Source organism: Typopeltis vanoorti, chromosome 2, assembly GCF_054136105.1.
Source record: "Typopeltis vanoorti isolate ZY-2024b chromosome 2, IOZ_Tvanoo_1.0, whole genome shotgun sequence".
NCBI lineage: Eukaryota > Metazoa > Arthropoda > Arachnida > Uropygi > Thelyphonidae > Typopeltis > Typopeltis vanoorti.
Window position 1 is genome coordinate 80,776,577 of NC_143550.1, and position 27,724 is coordinate 80,804,300.

The 27,724-nt window shown below is 38.7% G+C and overlaps 1 protein-coding gene across 1 annotated transcript in view; it reads right to left on the minus strand.

The window, feature by feature from the left end:
• Window positions 1-27,724, minus strand: part of LOC150109208 (plexin-B-like) — a 792,153-nt gene that overhangs the window by 151,725 nt on the left and 612,704 nt on the right. Inside the window, exons 27-28 of the mRNA XM_090406262.1 lie at window positions 12,443-12,502; window positions 8,724-8,798 (exon numbers count right to left, since the gene is read on the minus strand). Of these exons, the coding sequence (XP_090262388.1) occupies window positions 8,724-8,798; window positions 12,443-12,502 (135 nt within the window). The remainder of the gene's footprint in view (window positions 1-8,723; window positions 8,799-12,442; window positions 12,503-27,724) is intronic.

Below are 27,724 nucleotides of genomic sequence, written 5' to 3' on the forward strand. Positions count from 1 at the left end.
AGCATTGCCCAGATAGGATAATGCAGAATTAAGGAGAAGAGCAGCAATAATGAATATGATATAATGGCAAGAATGTGTCAAAAGAGCGGTCTGGAATATGTGGATGTTTGAAGTGCACTGGAAGATAAAGGAAAGTTATATGCAACAAATGGACTGCATTTGAACATGGAAGGCCATACGCATCTGGAGAGATTGTTCTCTGGGCAAGTAAGAGTTAGGGCAGGGAAACTAGAGCTGCCAGGGTGGATGGTAGCAGGGATGGTGTCTTGTGGGGATAGGTATAGAAATGGTGACAATTCATTCATTTATGTTTCTTTATACAGAGACAAGGAGGAGAGAAGCAATAATGAACATGATATGATGGCAAGAATGGGTCAAAAGAGAGGTCTGGAATATCATCATCAAAATCCTGCCATGTACCCTCAAGGGGTGTACAGGTGTACAAATACTTTTTTTCACTAGAGGTCATGCCAATAGAATAATTTGTGATCAATTCATTGTTTCTTTAGCTTACAGTATGTAATGTAACTTAGCTTGTCCTGAATATTTGTGTATGCTCCAGATGATGATCTTGATATGAAGATCGAAATGTCAGGATATTAAAAGAGTTAATTATAACATGGTTGTAAAGTCCATAATTTCTAAAATGAGTGTACAAATACTGTCCTTCAGCTCTTCTATATCTGTAGTCACACTACCTAATATCAAGTCCAAAGCCATCTCATGTTCACCTTCCCCTTTCACCACATTACTCATAACTCTCTCCTGGCAAACACTTGATTCCATGATAGTACTAAGTGAAAAATTTACATCATTACCAATTTCCTATGTACAATCTTCCTCCAAATCAGTCTGTTACCTGTCAAGACTTCAACATTATCAGATCTTATATTTCTATCTTCTAAGGTACTTTTTACCATATCAATCCACTTATATCTTGGTCTTCCTCTGGGGTCTTTTTCCTGCCAACCTGGCAGAGAATACTTGTTTTGATAATCTTTCCTCTCCCATTCTGTTTAAGTTACCATACCACCTGAGATTAGCTCTGTTAATGCATTCCTGGATGCTGACAATGTCAAGTTCTTTCCTAATATCCTCATTTTCAATATGATATTGCCATTGATGCCATCTGTTTATGCTCCTAATCTTTCTCAGAACTCTCATATCTGCAGTCTCTAGTCTTTGGTCAAGTGTTTTACTTCTGACCCAGCTCTCGTATCCATAAGTTAAAATTGGTTTGAACACTGTCTTGTATACAGTTAATTTAGTGTTTTGACTAATTTCTCTCTTATTCCAAACAAATTTATTCAGTTGACTTCCCATCATACCAGCTATGTTGATTCTGTTGTCTATTTCCATATTTAATTTACCATCTTCTAAAAAGTGTGCCTCAGTAGCTGAAATGCTTCACTTGTTCAATAGGTTCTCCATTCACAATGCAGTTTATTTTTTCAATGTTTCTGCCTATTTTCATTGCCTTGTTATTGCTGACCTTCACACCATATCTATTACAACAGCTATTCAATTTAGTCAGGAAATCTTGCAGATTTGTAGCAGATTTATTTAGAAGTATAACATCGTTTGCATAAAGCAAACAGCTGAGATTAACATTTCCAATTTTGTTATCAGGTTTAATACCGCTCACCTTCATAACATGATCCATATAGATAATGATCAACAGAGTGGATAATGCACATCCTTGTCTGACATCAGATTTTATATTAAAGCATCTTACTGTACTTCCTTCATTTCTAACTGCTGACTTACAACTCAAATAAAGACTAAGTATCACTTGATGTGGAAATAAAAGTGAATTGGTGGCGCCGATAGTCTCAGCCTATCCAAAGATTACTGGAATCAACGAAATGTCATTGACAGAATATAATGTCCTGACAGTAATAGAACTAGAAGGGTATAACATTGATTTGGTCATCTCATCAGAGGATGTAATTATAAATAAGGTGTCAAATCATCCACCAATTGGTGAAAGTGACCAAGATGTGATTACCTGGGTGGTTGCAAGCAGTGTGAGGACCTCTGTGAGAAAAGGGTATATGTGGAACTACAAGGGGGATGATTATGAAGAGCTCAGGAGACAGCTTGCAGGTGTAGCATGGAATGAGGAGTCAGCTGGAAAAGAGATCAATGAGGCTTGGGAGATTTTCAAAAACTATCTAGTAGATGCAACGTCTAAGTGTAGTCCAAGGGTGAGAAGGTTAAATAAGGTAGGTGTGAGAAGGATAAATAAAGAGATTAAGCATGCGATACAGAGAAAGAGGGCATTATGGAGGTAGCATAAGAGAAATGGAAATAACCAATTCCATGAGGTCTATAAAGACCAGGCAAGGAGAGTGACCTGGTTGGTGAGGGTAGCTAAAGAAAGGTATGAACAGCAGTTAGCTAATGAAGACAAAAAGAATCCTAGGGAATTCTTTCGATATGTAGCCAGCAAAAGAAAGAATGATTATGGAAGGATGACATTGATTGGAGGAAATGGTATAAAGACAGCTGATGCAGAATGTGTGGTGGAGATACTTAATGAGCAGTTCATAAAGATCTTTCAATCTTGTGAATGTGACTTCATGAAGAGATTGAAAGCAGTAGATGATGGTGAGGAGAGACTGACTGTAAGTGAGCAAGAGGTGTTATGAGGAGTTGAGTACACTAGATGTTAATAAGACTGTAGGACTTGATAATATATTGGCACGTATTCTGAAGGAATGTGCCAGGGAGTTGACACCTGTCTTGATATTTTTTTTAATACGAGTCTTGCACTCGGTCAAGTTCCTAAGGAGTGGAAGGAGGGCAAGATTGTGCCACTTCATAAAGGAGGTGATCGAGCTCAAACTATAGGCCTATCTGTGTGTCAGGTGTTGTGGTTAAGTTGTTGTAGAAGCTTTTGAGAACTAGGATCCAAAGTTGGGTTGACAACAATGGTATTATCTTTGATGGACAGCATGGATTTGCTAAAGGAAGGTCATGTTTTAGTAATCTACTTACTTATTACAATAAAGTGACTGCTTACATGGACAGAGGAAAAGGATACACAGTAATATACTTGGATTTCACAAAGGCTTTTGATAGAGTACCTCATGATAAGCTGACAGTCAAACTAGAGCAGATGGGATTGGATATTAGATTAGTGCACTGGATTGGAGACTGGCTATCTGATAGGTATCAACAAGTTGTGTATGGGGGTGCGATATCCAGGAAAAGGAAAGTCACTAGTGGAGTGCCTCAGGGGTCTGTTTTAGAGCCATTACTGTTTAACTTGTATATTAATGATATTGGCGAAGATTTGGAAGCAGATATTCAGTTGTTTGCAGATGATGCAAAGTTGGGACGAACCATGAAGAGTAGAGAAGATCTTGTGGCCTTACAAGAAGACTTGAATAAATTGAGTGATTGGGCACGGAAATTGAGATGTGAGTTCAATGTTGCAAAATGTAAGGTTTTAAAATTTGGAAAACAAAGATGAGATGCAGAATTTATGCTTGGTGAAGATATATTGTTGGAGGTGGAAGAAATAGGAGATCTGGAGGTGATAGTGGATAAGAATCGGAAATTTAGGAAACACATAGCCAAAATTGTGAAGACAACACAAAGGCTTCTGGGAATGATGCAGAGGACATTGACGTGTAGAAGTAGGGAGATTTTTGTTCTGTTGTATAAGGCTTTGATTAGGCCACACATGGACTATTGTGCCCAGATTTGGTCACCTGGTTTTCAGAAGGATGAAGAGATGTTGGAAAGGGTCCAAAGGTGATTGACTAAGGTAGTTCTGACCTCTGGAATGTAGAGTATGAGGAAAGATTGAGAAGATGTAATTTATAGAGTCTGGTGGACAGTGGAAAGAGGGGGAGATATGAAAGAGACATACAAGTTAGTAAGGGGTTTGTTATAGGATCAATGCTGGAGAGGTTCTACAGAAAATAGTGGGAGAACCAGAGGTCATCCCTGGAAACTGAAAAAAGAGGATGTGAGTAGGGGAGTGAGAGGCAGGTTTTTTCGTGCAGAGTTGTGAATGATTGGAATGCCTTGCCTGAGAGTGTGGTGTCTGCAAGGAGTTTGAATGTGTTCAAGGCCCGGTATGATGAGCTGTGTGTGTGATAAAAGGACCTCCCAGATGAGTCTTTGATTCCATGAGGTCTTGGGGTAATAATAATAATAACATATTTCAACAGGATAGGAAGGACAACCAGAAGTGGTGGAGTGTTACTTATGATAAGTCATGACATGAGTGTTCTCAGAGTGGAGAATTTGGAAGGAAATGCCAGGAATAGTTTTTGACAGTGCATAGTGTGAGGTAGAGGTGGGTATAACTAGATATTCAGTGGGATGTGGCTATAGGCCATTGAACATGGAAAGGAATGAGTAGGATGTCATTAGGCCTATCCATTTGGCAAGTGATCATTATGGGAGATTTTAAATACAGTAGAGCTGTATAAATTGGGCAGAAAAACAGCTTGCAGCAGTAATGGAATGGAATTTCTCAAAGTTTTGAGAAACAAATATCTAAGGCAACATAGTAGTGGGAAAATGAGTTTCAAGAGTTTTGGATCTTTGCATCAGAAGATCTGATTGTAACTGAGATGTCAGTCTGTCCCACCACTGGTGAGAGTGACCATGCAATCTTGACTTGGACATTGAACAGACATGCAGAAATCTAAAGGAAAAAGGATTTATGTGGAGGTATGAGATAACTGATTGTAATAATCTCAGAAATTAGCTACAGGCAGTTCTAAAAATGGAAGAATTGTAAGGAAGAGACATCAGCAGTGAATGGGACAAGTGAAGAAATATTTATCAACAACAATAGCAAATTGCATTCCTCAAGTGAAAAAGATAACATGATTTGGTTTAAAGTAATGACTAATGAGATCAAACGAACACTGCAAATGATAAAGAAGTTATGAAAAAAATATAAAGTAGAGAGCAGTTCTATGAGAACCATAAGACTCAAGCCAGGAAATGTAACTAGCAGAGTAAAGAAGATAAAAATAGAATAGACTAGAAAAGGGGATTAGCACTACAGTCTAAGGAAAATCCTAAGGAATTCTTTCATTATATAGCTAATGGGAGGAGAAATGATTGCAAACAAATGACCTTGTTAGATGTAAAATGGGTTGTGTAACCAATGCAAATACTGGAGATATGGTTTAATTATCACTTTATCGGATCATTTTATCCTGAAAAAGCATGTTTTATTCCTGGAAGGATGAGATGGATTGAAAGTTTAGAATTGCATGAGGAGAATATGTTTCAAATACTAAGTACTTTGGAAGTCAATAAGCGGTGGGAATGGATGGGATTTCACCACGTTTTAAGAGAATCTGCTGAGAAACTGACAGCTCCATGACCTGGCTGTTCGATGAAAATCTAGCTACTGGGAAATTGCCCAGTGGAAGGAAGATAACAAAGCGCCATTGCACAAGGGTGGTGGTAGAATGTGGCATCAGACTATCAACCAGTTTGCATTTCTTCTGTAGTTGTTAAGATTTTGGAGAAATTAATGAGATATCATATACAAATTTGGGCAGATGAATGTAATAATCTGCGAAAGTCGACATGGATTTATTAAGCTGCGCTTTTGTTTCAGTAATTTGCTTGCCTTTTATAATTAAGTGACAAGAGCAGCTGATGAGGGGAAAGCATATACTACTTTTTTTTTTTTTTTTTGCAAAAGCATTTGATAGGGTGCCACATGATATGTTGACATTTAAGTTGCAAACACAGAATGAGATGTCAGGTTAGTGAACTGGTTTGGAAACTGATTGTCTGATAGATATCAGAGAACTGTGTATGGGAGAGCACTATTAAGGAAAAGAAGGTCACAAGTACAGTTCCACAGGGATTAGTACTGGGACCTTTTTCCTTTTATACCTTTATGTCCATGATATTGTCACTGAATTGCAGGGAGATATTCGGTTATTTGCAGATAATGTGAAGCCTGGAAGCATTATTAGTAATAGTGTCAATGTGATAGCACTTCAGGAGGATTTAAATAAGCTGGACAGATGGGCAATGAATGTGAATATCAGTGTGATGATTCACCAATTGGAAGCTGCATACTCTATTTATGGATTTATACTAGAGGAAATGGAGGAGGTAAGGGATCTTGGGATGATGGTCGATAAAAATCTGCAGAGGTGGTGAAGGTAATCCAGAGGATTATTACAACAGAAAGAAGGACTTTGAACAGTAGAGATGAAAGAGTGGTGATTCATAAAAACCTGATCAGGCCACATCTAGATTATTGTGCTCAGATCTGTCACTCTGATTTGAATAGGATAAATTAACCATGGAAAGGGTACCGAGAATGATAACAAAAATGATATCAAGACTTTACAATGTTAGTTATAAGGATAGACTAACGGCATGTAAACTACAGAGTTTGATGGATAGATGACAAGGAGAGTAGGCCATGCTTTAAAGTTGCAAAAGGAAATGGTGAGTAGGAGGGTGAGAAGTGGCTTTTTTGTATGGAAGGTGGTTGGACCATGGAATTCATTGACCGATAGGGTGGTGAATGTACAGACAGTGAATAGGTTTAAGGGTGTGATAGACTTTGTGTTCTCCAAGACAGTCCTCCTACAATGAATCTTGCAACTTTGGAGGTCCATTATAATAATAATTTAGACATGATTTTATTTTTAAACTGATTATGGTTCAAGCATCTTCAAGAGTTGTATGGTGAACTCAGAGCAGCAAAAATTATCAGGATTCAGTCACAGGAGATAAAATGTTCTTTTAAAATATGCTATTTCTATAAAATGCAACATCAGTTTTTCTTGTCTCATTTTTATATATTCTGAAATTATACTAATCGTTCAAGGATATTTACCAGTTATCTTAAATAAACCTTTTTACATTTCAAGAGCATTCTTGAATAAACCAGAAATATATAAATAAAGCTTAAATAAATCTTTTTACAAACTATTTCGGGTATTATTCATCATTGTATTTGCTTTTTAAAATGTGGATTACAGTATTTTCTTAATATGCCTTAATTACTATGAAATTGGCATTAATTCTCATATCCAGATTCCTTCTCTCAATTTTTCTTAAAAGAAAATGTCATCATCATCATCATAGTTTATTCACAATATGATACAATGTGAAAAGGGAAAACAGATTTATATTAAAAATTAAATATTGCAAATTATGGTCTTCCAAGTCTCTCTATCTTGAGCTAACTGATAGATGTCAGATGGAGTTTTACAGTTCAGCCTACTGATGGTTTCACATATGTATTGCCAAAATTGCATAGTCTTCCTCTAGTCTTCCAATTGCCATCTTCTGGTTTGTACAGGATGAAGGATTCCAAAAAAGGGATGAGACTTCAGGACGTCTGAGTTGATGTCCAAGCCATCTGAGTTGTAGTTTTTCGACCATATTGACAAGTGGTTCCTGCTTAGCCAGATTTAGCATAGCAGAGTTATGACACAGTCCATCCAAGTATATCCAAGGATCAGTCTGAGACATGTAGTTCCAAAGGAGTTAATTAGATCTGTAGTTTTTTTGGTGTGCTAATTGTCCAGGTTTGAGAACCATACAAGAAGATGGATCTACTGGTTGCATTGTATTAGTCTTAATTTTGTCTTTAATGATGATTTCCAGATGGGCAGAGTTTGTTATGGAAGACTAGAGCCAGCTGTTTACATGTTCTAATATCACTTTCTGTATTGCTGATGTTCGATCCAAGGTATTGAAAGTCCTTTACTCTTTCTAAGGGTTTATTGTTGATATGAAATATAAAGTTTTCATAACCTATTCAGAATACTTTGGACATTTGGATGTTGTTCTGCAGACCAATAAGTTTAGCCTGTGCCTCTAGTAGACTGCGATGTTGATCTTCAGACCAATAAGTTCAGCCTGTGCCTCTAGTAGACTGAGATACAAGGTATTGAAAGTCCTTTACTCTTTCTAAGGGTTTATTGTTGATATAAAGTATAAAGTTTTCATAACTATTGAGAATACTTTGGACTTTTGGATGTTGATCTGCAGACCAATAAGTTTAGCCTGTGCCTCTAGAAGACTGAGTTGTTTTTGTGCATTTGTTGGTTCTATATCAATAAGTACAACATCGTCAGCAAAGCTAAGATCAGTTATTTGCATGGTGTGGGTTGATGTTCTAATGTTAAAACCAAGATCTTCTGTGTTGATGGTCCGGAAGATGTAGTCCAAGCGTACTAAGAATAATGTATACAGAATTAATAATTCTTTTTTTTTTTAAATGAAATGTGACAGAAAAACAACAGCATATTCATGGAAATTTTGTGTGAAAAAACAACTGTTGAGTTCAAACATGACTTAACATATACTTAATGGGTAAGCCAGCTCTGCCACAATTTCAGTGAACACAGAGATTATGTTAATAATTCACTCATGCATTTGCATGTTCAAGTATTCATGGTACTTTGAATGATACTTTTAGTTGGAGAGCATTTTGTTGCCCAGTGTGACAGTTCTCTAAAATAAGCTGACTTATTTTAGAGAACTGAAGTGGCCTGAAAAAAAATCCATACTTGGTCTTTATAGCAGGGAAACTAGATTATCTAGGTTTACAACTGTTTGTGGCTATATGGGAGGGATTCACCAAAAAAAATGCTCTTGATTACCAAACATAAAAAACAGTCTTCACAATTTTTTAGTATTTTTAGGATGTAAATAAATCTCTTAGAAATCTTTACTATCATTACAGTAAAGATAATGAAACTTACCTACGAAGCATAAGCTGGGGATGCTTAGTCCCAACTGTCTTTTCTATTAGCCTTAGCAAAAGAGTTTTCAGTACCCTAAAAAAAAATGATTCTAATCATATAATTTCCAAGTTTCAACAGAATAAAAATAAAAATAATTTTTATTACTATTAACCAATAAAATATTTTTAAATTTTGGAATATATTAATAAAAATTAAATGCGATTGAAAACTCTAAGCACAAAAAAAAAATGCAATACTGGACTACTCAAGAATGTTTCCTATGTTAAAAAATATCAAAGTAATGTTTGTATGTATGTATGCTCAAGGGATACATCATAAATAAAATAAAATCAAGCACCACATCTCGCCACTGGGTACAGTCCTCTACGACTGTCTGCCACGTTCTAGTCTCCAGCCCAAAAGCCTGCAGGTCTTCCTTCTCCTGATCTGCCCATCTCCTTCTCGGTCTCCCTGGAGGCCTCCCTGATTTGGGTCGGGCCTCCCACACCTGTCTCACAGTCCTTTTGGGGTCTATACGGTAAAGGTTCCCCAGCCACTGAAGATGCCAGGTTCGCAGCTCTATCAAGACATCTGCCGAGTTGTATAAAGCATGTATGGCAGCATTGGACCGCCTCCTCCAGACTCCATCTGCCATGACCTCTCCACAGATACGTCGTAGCATCTTGTTCTCGAATACTCTCAGGTGATCGGCTTGTCTCACTGTGAGAGTCCACACTTCAGCACCATAGAGGAGAATAGGCAGAGTCTTGTATAGTCCCACCTTTGTAGTCCAAGACAGCAAGCACGAGGCGAAAAGGGGACACACCTGATAATAGGCCACATTCGCAGCATTTACCTGACTCTGGACATCAGCCTCAACTTTGTTGTCTTCAGTCATGAAAGAACCCAAGTAGCTAAATACCTTCACCCTCTCAAACTGTGCAGCTCCCTCTGGATCTTGAGCAGCATGGCAACTCATAAAAAGGTATTTTGTCTTCTGGACATCACCCGGCTCTGGACATCAGCCTCAACTTTGTTGTCTTCAGTCATGAAAGAACCCAAGTAGCTAAATACCTTCACCCTCTCAAACTGTGCAGCTCCCTCTGGATCTTGAGCAGCATGGCAACTCATAAAAAGGTATTTTGTCTTCTCGGCGTTTATCTTCAGGCCAACTTCTTCTGCAGCTTCTTCAATAGCAGTAACCAATGCCACTGCGTCGTCCCGTTGATGCGCCATGACGTTCAGGTCATCCGTGTAGCCAAGAATCCTAACTTGCACCCCCATGTCGACTCCACTTACCACTTGCTGTGTGTTTTAAATTACCTTTTCCAACACTAGATTGAAGAGAATCGGAGAAAACCCATCACCCTGCTTTACACTGGTCTGTACTTGAAACGGGTCCGACAGGTCACCTTCTGCTTTCACTCTTGCTTTCGAAACAGCTACGCACACCTGCACCATTTTTTAAAGTTTTTGAGGAATTCCCAGCTCTTCTAACACCTGTCACATTTTTGGGCATATTATTGAGTCATAGGCTTTAGAAAAGTCTATGAAAATATTATGAACTTCCCGGTTATATTTCCAGCACTTTTCAAAAACTTGGCGCAGCATGAAGAGTTGGTCTATTGTAGAACGGTTCCTCCTGAAGCCCATCTGGTAGTCACCAAGGCACTCTTCTGCATATGGTGTGAGGCGCATTAACATGATGCTAGACAGCACCTTGTAGCCAGTCGACAGCAGTAAGATGCCATTATAGTTGCCGCATTGAGCCTTATCTCCTTTCTTATATACTGGGGTGATCAGCGACTCCTTCCACTCGTCCGGCAGTCGTTCTTCTTGCCAGATCATCAAGATGAGCCGATGCAGCTGCTCCATCAGGACGTCCCCACCATTCTTTAGGAGCTCCGCCGGTATGCAGTCTACTCCTGGAGCCTTTTTATTTTTCAGCATGCAGCTAGCATGAGTAATCTCACTAAATGTCGGCTCTTCAATAAATGGTTCAGCAGTTTGAAAAGGAGTATAATCCTCTGATATTGACGTTCCAGCATTGACATTCAGCAAGTTCACGAAATATCTAAGTCACCGAGTGAGAGCATCTTTTGAGTTTGTTAATAGATTTCCACTCTCATCTCTTATGGTTGCCGCTTGCGTCTGGGCACTTCGCATGGCTTTGATCATCCGGTACATCTCCCGTCCACCATTATTCGTCATCCTATTTCTCTCTATACTACCACTTTCTCATTAAGATACTTCCGCTTTTCCCTGCATACACATGTATTCACCACTCTTCTCACCCTCTCATATGCAGCTTTCTTCCTGCTATCCGCTAGATAGTTCAATAGTGCTTCCCTTCCTTTCGCTACAGCTTCTTCACACTCTCTATTAAGCCATGCTTTTCTCCTCCTCTTTCTCTTTCCCACAGTTCTCGAGGCAGCTAACATAACCGTATTTTTGATGGTGTCCCACATCCCATCCGGTTCATCCTCTTTCTCCTGTAACTCCCCAAAACGATTCTGTAACTCTAACTGGAAAGCCCGCTTGCCTTCCACTGTTTTCAACTTGTCCAGGTCCCATGCCGCTCATATGGTAGGACACGCAGGCTTCACTGCAATTCTATGCCTGAAATTGTAAGCTACCAGTGGTCGCTATCTCCATCTGCTCCTCTGAAACTTCTCACATCTGAGATGGAGCTGAGGTGACGTCGATACACTAGTACATGGGTCTATTTGGTTAGCTGTTCTACCATCTGACGATCTCCAGGTCTGCTTGTGGATGTATTTATGTGCAAACATAGTGCTCTTTACAAGGCATCCTGTAGCGACAGCAAACTCGCAAGTCGGAACCCGTTATCATTGCACTCCTCATGTAGGCTCTCACTACCCATGAAAGGGCACCACACATGCTCTCTCCCCAGCTTCGCGATGAAATCACCCACTACTAGCTTGATGTCATAGGACAGTAGATTGGCACAAGTACGCTCAAGCACTTCGTAGAAACAATTTTAATCTTCTTCCAAGCTCTCTTCAATAGGTGCATAACAGTTCACAATAGACACATTTTGAAAACGTCCCTTAACTCTAATAGTACACAGCCAATTGTTCACTGGTTTAAAATCTAAAATATTACACAAAAATTTATCACTAACTAAAAACGCAGTTCCGAGTACTTTTCGTCCTCTGTCGTCACCACTACAGTATAACGTGTACCCCTGATTGCGGGTCGAGCCATGTCCTGGCCATTGCGCCTCTTGTACAGCAGGTGCATTTCAAAGGTGCATATGAAAGTATTTTTAACGTAAACTTAAGAAGAATGGCAGCCTGGCAAACCACAGCAATGAAACTCAAACTATCTTTCAATTTAATGAGTTGCCAATTTCATTAAGTAATATTTTTGAAAATGTTGCTTTGGATACCTTGAAATATTAGACCACTGCATATAAAATATAATATTCATTATATTAAAAATATTAATATATAATATGATCAATGCTGATATTGAAGACCAGAATGAATAGTATATTTCTTTCTCTAAGTTTTTAAATGAACAATAGTTCCGTTCGGTGCTTCAACCACTTTTTCCCATAAGGAATGCATTATTCACAGATGAATAATTTTGTGCACACACATAAATTCTACATAATGTTCAATAAAATAACATATCCATTATTAAATCAATATAATCAGACTAATTATTGCTTATAGAACTAAAAAAGAGCAAGACTCAAAATTCCTACTTACTCAGTGGCATACTCCATCTTTTCTATAAGAATCACCATCAGTAAAGATGCAACATTAACTCTGAAATATATAATCACAAATATATTATCTGCTAGTTTCGAAGAGTATGAAGAAAAGGCAAATATAATAAATAGATGTATACTTGTTATCCATCAATTTGAAGTTTTCTGAATTAATTTATACTATTTTACTCATTTCCATGTATTTCTAAAAATATGAGTGGAATCCTAATTAATTACTTAAGTAAAATTGACAATGACCACTCTGAGTCATCCCTTTCAAATTAAGGAAGAACTTAGCTAACAAAAATTTTAAGTGGAGTGATGGCAATCTATGTTTATCTTTATTTTTGTGTTCATATCATGTTCAATATCCTTGTAAATTAGATTTTAATCAAGTGTGCTCATTTATTTAAGCAAAAATTAGTGCAGCAGAGAAGTGCAAGAGGGAAGATAGCAGGCATCTTGACATAGGGAAATGTAATATTCCAGAATTAGTTTTGCTTTTGGACCAGTATTGTTTGTTGTTTCAAACAGTCCAAGGTTGAATAAACAATTACTAAGTAAGTCTGGACAAAGATGATTAGCTTACAATATTTTAGAGATCTTAGAGAATGTATCACATATTAGAATTGGAATTTTAATTATCAGCCAAAATTTTCCTTTGTTATCAAGTAGTTGGAGAAATAATTTTTTGACCTAGATATCTACCCCACTTCAAAACAATTTTCGCAGTTGACTGCATACTTTTTTTTCCCTCTCACTGCATCTGTAATGCCTGAAATGTTAATAACATACAAGAGGTTGGAAGTTTATTTTCCACTTGGTTAGACTATAATAAATTTAATTTAATCCTTTATTCAAGTGTTTGCAAACAAAGTTTGCATCTGAAGTATCTTCAGGACTGAGGCAACTCGTAGTAAAGATGGACCAAGCTCTTATCACTCCTTGTCTCAGTATCTCCCATAAGGCAAAGCACATCTCCTTGTGGACATGTATAATGCTATGTATTAAGGGAAGCCCCACTACCCAGACCAGTTTAGACCTTTACTGATGTCTCATCAGTGTGAGCCAGACTCAGAAGTGGTGATACTTAGGCCGAAGCAATGGAGAGGTCATACAGGAGGAAGAGGGGGAGATACGATAGAGACCAACAAGCTAGTAAGGGGTTGTTATAGGATCAACGCTGGAGAAGTTCTGCAGAAAATAGTGGGAGATCAGAGGAGAACCAGAGGTCATCCCTGAAAACTGTATAAAGAGGATGTGAGTAGGGGAGTGAGAGGCAGGTTTTTTTCGTGTAGAGTTGTAAATGATTGGAATGCCTTGCCTGAGAGTGTGGTGTCTGCAAGGAGTTTGAGTGTGTTTAGGACACGGTATGATGAGCTGTGTGTGTGATAAAAGGACCTCCCAGATGAGTCTTTGACTCCATGAGATCTTCGGGTATTAGTAATAATAATAATAATAATTTACTTATAAGAAAAAAGGTGTAGTTAATTTTCCACTTGGTTACTATAATAAATTTAGTTTAATCCTTTATCCAAGTGTAAGCAAACAAAGTTTGCACCTGAAGTATCTTCAGGACTGAGGCAACTCATAGTAAAGGTGGACCAAGCTCTCATCACTCCTTGTCTCAGTATCTCCCATAATGCAAAGCACATCTCCTTGCAGACATGTATAATGCTATGCATTAAGGAAAGGGCCACTACCCAGACCAGTTTCGACCTTTAATGAGGTCTCATTAGTGGGAGCCAGACCCAGAAGTGGTGATACTAAGGCAGAAGTAATGGAGAGGTCATATTTACTTATACGAGTTGCCAAAAGGTGTACCACGTTATTATCAGATTACAAGAGGGTAGGAAAGATTGTTGTTTAGTACTACTGCTTTGGTTGTAAAGGTAAGTGGTCACACTTTTCATTTTCCTAAAGTGTTGTTTGAATTAATTTCCAGATTGACAGATGAACAAGTTGATTAGAGAAGGAGATCGCTAAAAACAGTAAGGTGTGTGTGTGTGGGGGGGATCTATTTCTGGAGTTAGTCAAATTGTAATTTGTCAACAACTCCAATTTTCAAAGATTTAAATTTTCTGCACTGACTGTGCTGATAATTAGTCCACTGGTCTGGTGAATTGTTCTGGGATACCAAAGTATATCGTTAAAATTGCCAAGAAATTATATTCTTGTTTAATCCTTTATTCAAGCATAAGCAAACAAAGCTTGCACAAGAAGTTTCTTCATGACAAGGCTACTTGCATATAGAAGCTAGTGACTTTACATTAATTGCCGTCATATACCATAATGCAAGCACATATCTTTTCAGGTGTGTATAATGCTGTGCATTATGGAAAGGGCCACTACCCAAACAGATTCTCAATGTAAAAATTACAAATTCTCTGGGATTTGACCCTTTTTTTTTTTAATTGGGTATAGGCCAGCATATTTTCTTCCAAATCTGTTCCCAGATTTCAGTTAATATGTTCACCACTTCATTCTCAGTTGCTTTCAACAATTCCACTGACATTCTAGAGATTAGCTGCAGGAGATTTTCCTTTTTGTAGCTGTTCCATAGCCCATATCTCCTCACATTTCATAGGTTCCTCACCAAATGCTTTCCTTTCAATTCCCCTTCAATATTAATATTCCTTGTAAAAACACAAAATATACTCTTTCTATCTTTTGTTTTCATTCCATAAAGTCTTTCCCAAATTACATTTTATTACTCCCAATCTAGGAATAAGCTTTCCTGTAACTTATTTAAGATTCTAGACAGATTTCTTACTCTTCTTGTAAAGCTATGTCCATTAATTTCTATGCACCTTTGGTTCAGATGTTTTTCTTTATTTTTTCCTAGCCTGTCTCTGAAAACTTGCATTCTGTCCAACCACCTCTTTGTTTCCTCGAAGTTTCATTTTTCTTTCTCCTTATTAACATCTTCTTCTGACAGCAATTTACAATCTCTCTTTCTTGTATTTCAGATTCTTCTTCTTCTTATTATTATTATTATTATGGACGACTCCAGGGAGTTCTTAGACTCATCGCGAGAGGCCCTAAACATCATGTCCACACAACTATACGACATTCTCACAGTATCTATCATACCTTGCCTTGAACTCACTCACCGTCATAGCACCCACAACAGACTCTGGCAGCTTATTCCACTCATTTACCACTCTAAAAGTAAAGAACCCAGCTCTAACACCCTTGCTAACCACACTCTTGCCAGCTTCCATAGGTGTCCCCTAGTTCTCCCACCACCAGTCCTGATCTCAAAAATATCCTCTGAATTAATCCCATAGAAAGCCTTTAGCAATTTGAATGTCTCAATCATATCTCCCCTCTTCCGCCTATCAACCAATTTCTGCAACCCACAAATCTTCAACCTGTTCTCATAAGGTTCATTCCACAGACCTGCTATCATATTGTTCACTCGCCTCTGGATCCTCTCCACCTTCTCCCCATCAAGAAGAAACCTAGGTGACCAAATCTGGGCACAGTAATCGAGATGAGGTCTTATCAAGGCTCAGTACAGAGGTACAATAACTTTCTTGTCTCTGCTCGTCAAAGTATTTTTCAACAGCCAAGTGAGTTGATGAGCTGATTTAGCCACTTTTGCAATGCGCCCCCTAAACTTCGTCTCCCTATCCACCAACACTCCCAAGTCCCTGGCCTCATCAATCTTCTGGAGTACAGTTCCACCAATGTGATATACTGCTGCTAATCTTTTCACCCCAAAATGCATAACCTTACATTTTGTTACATTAAATTGACATTCATTCTCCTTAGCCCAGAACTCCAATCTATCCAAGTCATCCTGCAAGATTTTGACATCTTCTGCATTCACTATTGCCCTACCTAACTTTGCATCATCAGCGAACAAATGAACTGTTTCTCTTAGATCCTTCCCTATATCGTTAATGAACAAATTAAACAGCAGTGGTACAAGAACAGAACCCTGCTGCACACCACTAGTCACAAGCTGTCTTTTGGACTCTACTCAAGAATAAACTACTCTCTGATATCTCTCCATCAACCACCCACCTATCCATCTCACCTACCCTATATCCATTCCCATATGTTGTAGTTTACGGATTAGAATTCCATGTGGTATCCTGTCAAATGTCTTAGCCAGGTCCAGCAGTATCACTGTAAACCCATTACCCTTATCCAGTTCAGCCCATCACTGTGTTATAAAACTTGAGCAAGTTACTGAGGCATGATCTACCCTTCACAAAGCCATGCTGTCCCCCATACAGTATCTCATTTTCATCAATCCATTCCTGTATTTTTCCCTCAACTACTTTCTCCAAGACCTTGACAACGACTCCTGATATGCTGATCGGTCGGTAATTTGCAACAGTAGTCTTGGATCCTCCTTTATGCAGTGGAACTATTTTCCCCTCTTTCCACCCCTTTGGGACTAAAGCAGACCCAAGATCCAAATTAAACAACATGGTAAAGGGCACTGATAATTCTTTAGCCTCTTCATGTAAGATCTGTGCCGGTATACCATCCAAACCCACAGATATTCATATTAAGGTTATGTAATAGACTATTCATCTCCACTTCATTCATCACAATTCCCATATAAACTAATGGTTCCTTCATTTTTTCAATGTCACCACCTGGATGACATACTCTTGCAAAGTGCTCGCTCAGTAATTCCACCATATCAACTGATTCAGTGACCTCCTTACCATCATCATTCCTTAAAATCATTCTGCCATGTACAGTTTTTTTTTTTGCTTGCAGCATATTGAAAGAACTGTTTTGGATTCTCTTTAGCTTGCATGGCTAATTTCCTTTCATAACATGCTTTCGCTTTTTTTTACCACACTTGTTACCCTTCTGCCTGCGCTTTATACTGTTCGTGTGCCTGCAGGTCACCTTTCTCTTTAAATTCCCTCCACAGTTGTTTCTTTTTTTGCAGCTCAAGCTTAAAGGTGTTATTCATCCATTTAACCCCTATTTGTTTTACTATTCGGACTCTAGGTATACAATCAGCTATAACCTCCTGTAAATATGATCACTCTCACCAATAGGTGGCAACATGGTCATATTCATTACAGTCAAATTCTCAGATACTATTACCAGGTCAAGCACTCTCAAACCCCTAGTATTTTCAATTACATGCTGTCTCAGATAGTTATCCCTTAATAATTGAATAAAATCCATTTCCTTCCTCACGTGTCCTCTCCTCTTTCCAATCAATGTTACCATAGTTGAAATCCCCCATAATAATTACCTTCCTTCCACTCATTTCATCAATTTGTTTATGCATACTATCTCCACCATCTATTCCATCACTTGGTCTATAGCAGCACCCAACTTTATATTTTGTTCTGCCAGTCTCAATCTCACACCAAATAGCCTCAAATGAGCTCTTTTCACTATCCTGCAATACAACTTCAATTCTCCTTGGCTGCAGTTCATCAGCTATCATCAATAACACTCCTCCCCCCATTTTATTCTCTCTGTCCCTCTTAAACACACTATAACCTACACATTCTATCCCACTAACTATATCATGTTTCACTAATGCCAATAACCTGTGGCCAGGAAGAGCAAATCAAGGCCAAAAATTCTTCCTTCTTGTTTCTAATACTCCTGGCATTAGTATACATGAAATGCAGAGGTCCCTTTGTCCCACCTCTATTTTGATGCGTTATTCTAACTATCCCATTCCAATTTGTCCTTAGTACTGGCTCAGGTACATTATATACATTCTTACACTCAACTGTCTCACTGATGTCTGCATATCCACTCCCCCACCCCTCCTTGGTAGTTCTAGTTTCCCTGGTTCTGCACATCCATTTTCACTTCAGTCAGCAACACTTTTTCCTGTCTCTGCATACGAAATCCATTCAAATGCAGGCCATCCATCTTGTATAAATCCTTTTGCCCATCAAACTCATTCCACACATACACGAATTTCACACCACACCGCCTGCATAACCTGCACATAAAGTCATTTGCGATTATGGCCCTCCTTCTAACCTCCTCTCTGTCGTACCGTGGCAACAGACTCGCCATCCTAACTCTGTCACTCTTTTCTTTTGCTACCTTTAACATTAAAGTCCTCTCTCATAAAAAATTTATCTCCTTTCAATTCATTCGTCAATTCTTTCACCCTCTGTTTTTGCGCTCTAATACTCTCACCTACATCCTTAAATTTTGCACCCGGTAAGTACGATTTAGTTAAACTCCCATTTATCACTCCTCTTAATAACGAGTCACCATACAACACTCTTTCCTCCATTTCAGAAACTCTCCCACTCTTACGCTTATTTTTCCTTTCAAATACTTGTTTATTTCCGTTAGCTGAGGCACTCTGGAAAGAGTTTTGCAGGTGCTCCAACTCTCGCTGCACGCAACTTAGCGATCTCACTCCCTACAAATAATTCTAATTTTTTTTTATCATTTAAACTATTTTCTCTCTCTGTATAGTTGCTTTCACTCTCTCTTTGATCACTACTCTCATTGCCATCTTGTACAACATCGCAATTCCCTATCAAGTCACTATTTTCACTCACATTCTGGCTTTCTTCAACCATAACTATCTCATGACCTGACACATACTTCAATTCCTCACTTTGCTAACACTTTCTACACATTCTCCCACCACTATCACTTTCCATCCAAACTCCTTGGTAGGTATAACCATTCAACATCACTTTGTGTATGTAATGCATGATGCACAGTCATTAATTTTCTAGTTTTCATATCCAATTTTTTAGGTCTTCTTTTGTCCAGCCTATTATGCCATCTGTATATCAGATCACTGGTATAGCCCAAGATTCATTGCTCTAATTGTGTTTAATCCAATTAGTTTTGTTTTCAGAATATTTCTAACTCTTTTGGTGTATTCTGCTGCTACCTGTTGTTTAACTTTCGAGTGGAGAATATCACTGGCTTCAAATATTCCTAGGCATTTATAGAATGCCTAGGAATATTTGACTAGGCATTCTATAAATTCATTAACTGAAATTGCTTTTATATATTTTTCTTGATCAAAATTAAAATAGCTAGGGTCATTAACCTTTCCTCATTTAATAGATAAAATTGCACATTTATTTAAACCAAATTCCATTTTGATGTCCTGACTTAAAATATGAACTGTGTTCAGTAAAGTGTATTTGTTGTGCCCATTTTTCATCATCATCATTATTATTAAGTTAAGAGATTTTTTTTTTTTAAGTTGGTACATCAGTCATAAGCATCCATGTGAAATTGCAAGTCATTCTATCAAGTAGTTTGTTTCATACAGCTGTCTGAAGCAAAAGTGTTGTCTGTAACCCTTGAAATGGATAAAATTGAGTATCATGCAATTTTAAAATTCTTTGTAAAAGAAGGTTTAACAGCAAAAGAAATTAATTCAAAGTTCATAAAAGTTTATGGACACTCTTCTCCTTCGTTTTTGACAATTAAGAAATGGGCTGCCAAGTATAAACGTTGCTGTACCAGCCTTGAAGATGATCCACGTGAAGGACGTTTAAAACATGTAACAACACCAGAAATCATTGATTAAGTGCATGATATATGGTATTGGATGACCGATGAGTCAAAGTGCATGAAATTGCTGAGAATATAGGCATTTCAAAAGAATATGTAGGATATATTTTTCGTGAAGAATTGCAAATGAAAAAGATTTGTGTAAGATGGGTGCCATGCTTGCTCACAGCAGATCAAAAACGCACTCGTACAAAAATCTCTGAACAGTGCTTGGAGCGTTTTAACAAGAATAAAATTGATTTTATGCATCGATTTATTACTATGGATGAGAGTTGGATTCACCATTACACACCACAATCCAAACAGCAGTCAAAACAGTGGAACAGAAGCCAGTTGTTGTTCAGTGCCAAAGAAGATAAAGTCGGTTCCATCAGCAGGAAAGGTCATGGCATCGGTGATTTGGGATGCTAAAGGCATTTTGTTTATTAATTACCTTGAAAAGGGTTAAACAATAACCAGGGAATATTATTCTGATCTTCTATCCAGACTAGATGAAAAAATTCATGAGAAAAGACCCGGTTTGCAGAAGAAATTTTTTTTTTTTTTGACAAAAAATCAAGTGTTTTGGCAACGGAAAAATTAAGGGATCTGCACTATGAATCGTTGAAACATCACATTTATTCCCCAGATTTGGCTCCCTCTGACTTCTATCTCTTCCTAAAACTAAAACTCTTCCTCGCTGGTCAGCATTTTCCTTTGAATCAAGAGGCGATTGCAGCTGTAGGTGGGGTATTTTACAGATCTTACTGAAAACCACTACAGGGACAGAATAATGGTGCTGGAGCATCACTGGAATAAATGTATTAGTCTTAAGGTAGATTATGTTGAAAAATAAAAATAATTTCGAAATTATAAATTTGTTTTTTCATTGTTAGGGGCAAGAACTTTTCAGACCACCCTCATATATAGAGCTTCCGTAGCTCAGTCGGTACAGACAAAGCCCTTTGGTCAGAAAGACCTTGATTCGATTCCCATCCATGACATGAGGAACCTTCATCTGTTCTCTTTCAACTAAAGGTAAGTTTAGCCAGTCTCATACAGAGGTAGAGAGTTTTTTTCCACCAGGAAACTTGTTTTTTTTCACCCCTTAGAACAGGAAAACCAGCCACGTGAACACACACACACACAGATCTACAGACATAAGACACTCCTGGAATAAAGATTAACTCAACCTATTTCATAGGATTTCAGTTTTGAATGCCTACATGGTGAAGTGTAGGCATTCGAATGTAGTGTAGGTCTACATATGAGCATAAATCAGGATAGGAATCAATATATAATGTGGTTTTTTGTTGCAAACTGTGCTACATGTTTTTCAATTTGATACAAATGTCCTTCAGTATCGTTGTTATTGGAGTTTTTTTTTGTTGTTTAATCAATATCAAAGTGGCAAGGTCAGAGTCAGATGCAATCAGAGGTAGCAGAGAAGAAAAAGATAAGTTTTCGTTATTTTTATTAGAGTTTTCTATTTTATAATACACAAAGTAATTTGCAGTCGGTGATATTCTACTTAAAAACATAAAAAATGTTTAGTATAGTTGTATTAGTACTTGGTTCTTCGTGCACTATTTGAATGATGGTGGCAGCTGTAACTCAGTCTACTAATGGCTTGTCACCAAGTCCTCCCCCCATTTAAGGACTACATTTTGCATAGAATGCTATGGGATTTTGTAGAATGTATGCATTCCGGCAGTTGGATTTGTGGCAGGGAAGAAATTGGGGAGTGCATATATGAGTAAAATGTAGGAAATGGGAAGAACTTTATGAGTTGGATATTAGTATAACAAACTTCGGCAGCACTGTGACAGCGGCAAGAGAATACTGACCTAGAGAGATGAGTAGTGTGATAGAGGATGAGGATAACAAGCAGAATATAAATGAAAAATTAAAAGTGGGGAACATGGAAAGTTTGAATAATTGTGAAGTTTTCAGAGATGGTCTTAGTTGGGAGGATGAAGGGTGAGCAAGAGTAGGTAGCTTGCAGAGAGAGAGAGAGATATGGTGAAAGAGGAGGTGGAATGTCTCAGGAATGAGTTGAGAAGCATGACAGAAGAGATTAAGTGAATGGAAGTGATGAATGCAAAGCAAATCAGAATAGGAGTGAGAGAGAGAGATGGTAATGATAGAAGAGGAGAGAATAGAAACAGCAGAAGAGAGGGAATGAGAAAAATACATGGGAGTGCTAGAAGTAGGGAAACAAAGAAAGAAAGTGTTAGAGGAGAGAGAGAGAAGCAGATGAGCAAGGAAGGAACCGAACAGTAAGAGGGGGTGTATGGAGATTTGATGATCTGTGATGTGCAAGATAGAATGCCTGAGGAGTGTTTGCTTGGAGGAATGATAGAAAGTACAGCTATGGCAATTATGCAGGGTGAAAGGGTAGATGAGATGATTGTAATGGTGGGCACGAATGGCTTGAGAGGCAGTTTGAATCAGCTGGCAAGAGATCAGAAGTTCATACTTGAGGTTGTACAGAAGAAGACTCTGAGAGGAAAGATAGTGTGTGTGTTGCCCAGGTATGATAATGAAGAGCTGAGAAGAAGAGAGAAGAGCATTAATAACAAATTGTATGATAGCCAGAATGTGTCAAAAGAGAGGCTTGGAGTATGTGGATGCTTGGAGGGCATTTGAGGACAGAAAGGAACTATATGCGAGACTGCTTGCATTTGAATGAGGAAAGATGTAGGCATCTGGAGAGATTGCTGTTCTCTGAACGAGTCAATGCAGGGAAACTAGAATAATTGTGGTGGATGGTAGCAGGGGTGACCTCTTGAGGGAATAGGTGCTTGGAAGGAGGAGGAATACATTGGGTAATGCTAAATCCAGGAGATAATGATAGGTATAGAAACAGTGACATTTTTATTCTTTATGCTAATGCCAGGAGTATCTGGAATAAAGGAGATGGATTCATGGTGCTGATAGCATCAACCGGTCCAAATATCACTGGGATCTCTGAGATGTGGCTGACAGAAGATGATAAGAACAAGAATAGAAGTAGCAGGGTACAGCATTTTTTGACACGACAGGAAGGGAAAATGCAGTGGTGGAGTACTGCTTATGATAAGTGATGACTTATGTCCTCTCAGAGTGGAGGATTTGGAAGGCAGTGGCACTAATGGTTTTGAAAGGATATGGTGTGAGGTAGAGGTGGACAAGACAGGATATTTAGTGGGATGTTGCTATAAGGCAAGAAGCATAGAGGGTGAGGAGCAGGAGAATGTTTAGACAGTTGAGCTTGGCAAGTGCAAGAAGAATGACTGTTATGGGAGATTTTAACTATAGCAGTATAAATTGGGAAGAGGAAACTGTGTTTCAAATACTGAGTACTCTGGATGTCAATAAAGCTGTGGAACGATGAAATTTTGGTACACAGATTTTGAGAGAATGTGCTAAAGAACTGACAAATCCATTGACCTGGGTTTTTTCAATGAAAGTCTAACCAAGGGAAAGGTTCCCAAGGAGTAGAAGGAGGGTAAGATAGTGCCATTGCATAAGGATGGTAGCAGATTGGAAGTGTCAAATTATAGATCAGTTTGTGTTTCATCAGTTGCTTTTAAGATCTGAGAAATTAGTGAAAGTATTGCCTTTTATGACAAGAGCAGTTGATGATGGAAAGGCATATTCTGCCACTTTATTTGATTTTATAAAGACATTTAACAGGGTACCACATTATAAGCTGATAATTAAGTTGCAGCACATAGGTTTAGATGTCAAGTTAGGAACTGAATTCAATTCAGGATTGGCTATCTGATAGGTATCAGACAGTTGTGTATGGGGGGGGGGGGGGGCAATATTAACCTCCCTACTGGCTGAGGTGGATGAACTAGTGAGACTAAATTGTACTACTTATCATGTTATTCAACGGGTGTTACACAATTGAATTTAGATTTAGCTGGATGTTTATAGACATCATGGCCGGTTGGTGGGTGGGATTTAAGCAGGCAGATGGTTATAAGTGGGGGTCCCATAGGGTTCAGTTCTGGGACCTATATTATTTAACCTTTATATCAATAACATTATCAGTGGATTGCAAGGGGATATTCAGTTGTTTGCAGATGATGTAAAGCTGGGAAGTGGCATTAGTAATAGTGCAGTTGTAGTAGCACTGCAAGAGGATTTGAATAAACTGGACAGATAGGCAAATAAATGGGGAGATGTCAGTTTAATGCAGCAAAATGTGAAGTCTTGAAGTTTGGGATACATTGATGGGAGGCTGCATACTCTGTTGGAGGAACTGTACTGAAGGAAGTAGGGGAGGCAAGGGATCTGGGGGTGATGATTGATAGAAACCTGAAATTCATTGAGCATATTGCAAATGTGGTGAAGGTAACACAGAGGATTGCTGAGAAGGACACTGACCTGCAGAGATAAAACAGTTGTCATTCCATTGTATAAAGCCCTGATCAGGCCACACTTGGGCTATTGTTCTCAAATTTGGTCTGCAGGACTTGAAGGGGATAAATTAACTGTGGAAAGGGTACAGAGGCAAATAACAAAGATGGTATCAGGACATACAATGTTAGTTATGAAGACAGGCTGAGGGAATGTGGACTGCAAAGTTTGGTAGATGCAAGATGGAGAGGTGATATGACTGAGACTTTTAAACTGTTGAGAGGTGGCTACACTGGGGAGTTCTTTCACTTGGTGGAACAGAGGAAAGAAGCGAGGACAAGGGGCTATCCCTGGAAGGTACAACAGGAAGCTGTGAGCAAGAGGGTGAGGAGTGATTTCTTTGAATGGAGGGTGGTTGAACCATGGAGTGCATTATTTGATAGAGTGGTGAGAGTATGAATAGTCAATGAGTTGAAGGAGTGGTATGATGCTTTATGTTTTCTATGATGGGCCTCCCATGATCAGTCTTTTGACTCCATGGAGGCCTGAATCTTATTAATAATAAGAATTATCCTACCCCATGGAGTCAAAGACTTATCTAGGAGGTCTCTTTGTCATACACACAGCTCATTATACCTTAAATACATTCATATTCTCTGTAGACACCACATTCCATGCAAAAAAGCTGCTTCTCACTCCCTTGCTCACATCCTCCTTATACAGCCTCCAGGGATGACCTCTTGTTCTAACCCCTGATCTCCCACCATTTTTGAAAAATTTCTTCAATGTTAATCCTATAGCAACCCCTTGCCAACTTGTACATTTCTATAACATCATCCCTGTTCCTTCTATCCACTAGACTCTGTAAATTGCATCTACTCAATCTTTCTTCAACATTCCAGAGATCAAAAACTACTTTAGTCAGTCGCCCCTGGACCCTTTCCAACATCTCTTCATTATTTTGAAAACCAGGTGACATCTGTGCACAGGAGTCCATATGTGGTCTAATCAAGACCTTAAACAATGGAACAAGAATCCCCTTTACTTCTTCATCCTCTGCATCATTCCCAGAATTTTTGTCCTTACAATTTTGGCAACGTGTCCTCTAAATTTTAGATCCTTATCCACCATCATCCCAAGATCTACTTCATCCACCTCCAACAATATATCCCCACCAAGCATAAATTCTACATCCCATCTTTGTTTCCCAAATTTTGAAACCTTACATTTTGCAATATTGAACTGATATCCCCATTTTTGTCACTCTTTTTGTAAGGCCAGAACATCTGCGCTACTCCACATAGTTTTCGCCAACTTTGCATCAACTGCAAACAGCTGAAGATCCCCATCAAAATCTTCCCCAGTATCATTAACATACAGGATAAACAGCTATGGTCCTAAAACAGACCACTGAGGCACACCACTAGTGACTTTCCTCTTCCAGGATATTGCTCCCACATACGCATTGCCAATACCCATCAGACAGCCAATCTCCAATCCAATGCACTAGTCTGATATCCAACTCCATCCACTCTTGTTTGACTATCAACTCATCATATGGAAATCTATCAAAAGTCTTTTCAAAATCTAATTATAATACTGTATATCCAGCTCCTTTGTCCAATGAAGCCGTTTTCTTCTTCTTAGTCCTTAATTTCAATCAAACTTCAGCAATCAGTAAATTATGATCAGTTTCACAATCTGCACAAGTAGTGTTTTTTTTTGTTGCTTTGATAGCACTTCTCTATCTTCTATTACCATAAATATAAACTATCTATAATTTCTGCACTCCCTTGCCTGATAAAATCCATGAATATCACATGTGATTGTGTACATGGATTGTGAACATTCCGTGTATTCAATCTTTTTTATTATTATTATTAATATTATTATTCAAGCTTCCATGGAGTCAAAAGACTCATCATTGGAGGTCCTTCCTAAGAAACACAAAGTCTATCATACCACTCCTTGAACTCATTGACCATTCTTGCTCTCACCACTCCATCAGGCAATGCATTCCATGGTTCAACCACCCTTCATGCAAAGAAACCACTCCTCAGCCTCTTGCTCACAGTTTCCTTTCATAACTTCCAGGGATGGCCTCTTGTCATCGCTGTTCAACCAAGCGAAAGAACTCCCCAGTGTCAACCCTGTAACCACCTCTCAACAGTTTAAAAGCCTCAATCATATTACCTCTCCTTCTTCTATCCACTAAACTCTGCAGTCCACATTCCCTCAGCCGATCCTCATAGCTATCATTGTACAGTCCTGAAACCATCTTTGTTATCCGCCTTTGTACCCTTTCCACAGTTAATTTATCCCTTTCAAATCCTGGGGACCAAATCTGAGAACAATAGTCCAAGTGTGGTCTGATCAGGGTCTTATAAAATGGAATGATAACTGTTTTATCTCTGCAGGTCAGTGTCCTTCCATCATTGCAGCAATCCTCTGTGTTACCTTCACCACCTTTGCAATATGTCCCCTAAATTTCAGGTTTCTATCAATCATCAACCCCAGATCTCTCTTGTCTACCCTACTTCCTCCAGTATAACTCCTCTCATAGAGTATGCAGTGTCCCATCAATGTTTCCCAAACCTCAAGACCTTACATTTTGCTGCATTAAACTGACATTCCCATTCATTTGCCCATCTATCTAGCTTATTCAAATCCTCTTGCAGGGCTGCTGCATCTGCACTATTACTAATAATCCTTCCCAGCTTCGCATCATCTGCAAACAACTGAATATCCCCTTGCAATCCACTGACAATGTCATTGATATAAAGGTTAAACAATACAGATCCCAGTACTGAGCCCTGTGGGACCCCACTTGTAACCCTCTGCTTCCTTGAAACTGCCCCACCATACACAACTCTCTGATACCTATCGGACAGCCAATCCTGAATCCAGTTGACCAATCTGACATCCAGCCCCATGTGCTGCAACTTCACTACTTTCTCCAAGATCTTACTAACTACTGATGACACACAACCTGGTCTATAATTAGACACTTCCAGTCTGCTACTGCCCTTATGCAATGGCACTATCTTACCTTCCTTCCATTCCATGGGCACCTTTCCAGCAGGCCAGACTTTCATTGAAAAGCCAGGTCAAAGGCACTGTCAGTTCCCTAGCACATTCTCTCAAAACTTGTGGTGAAATACCATCCAGTCCCACAGCTTTACTGACATCCAGAGTGCTCAGTATTTGATACACTCTCCTCCTGTACCTCTAAACCTTGAATCTGTCCTATCCCTCTAGCATTAAAACTGATTCCTCCAGGATGAAATACTCCAATAAAGTGTTCATTGAACAATTCTACTATGTCCTCTGCATCAGTCACTCTATTACCATTTTTATCCCCCAAGGTGGACGGGTCTCCGTCTTTCCCACCGGAACTTACGGCACTTCTGGTCCCCGATCTCTCGTGGATGGATCACGCAGGATGAAG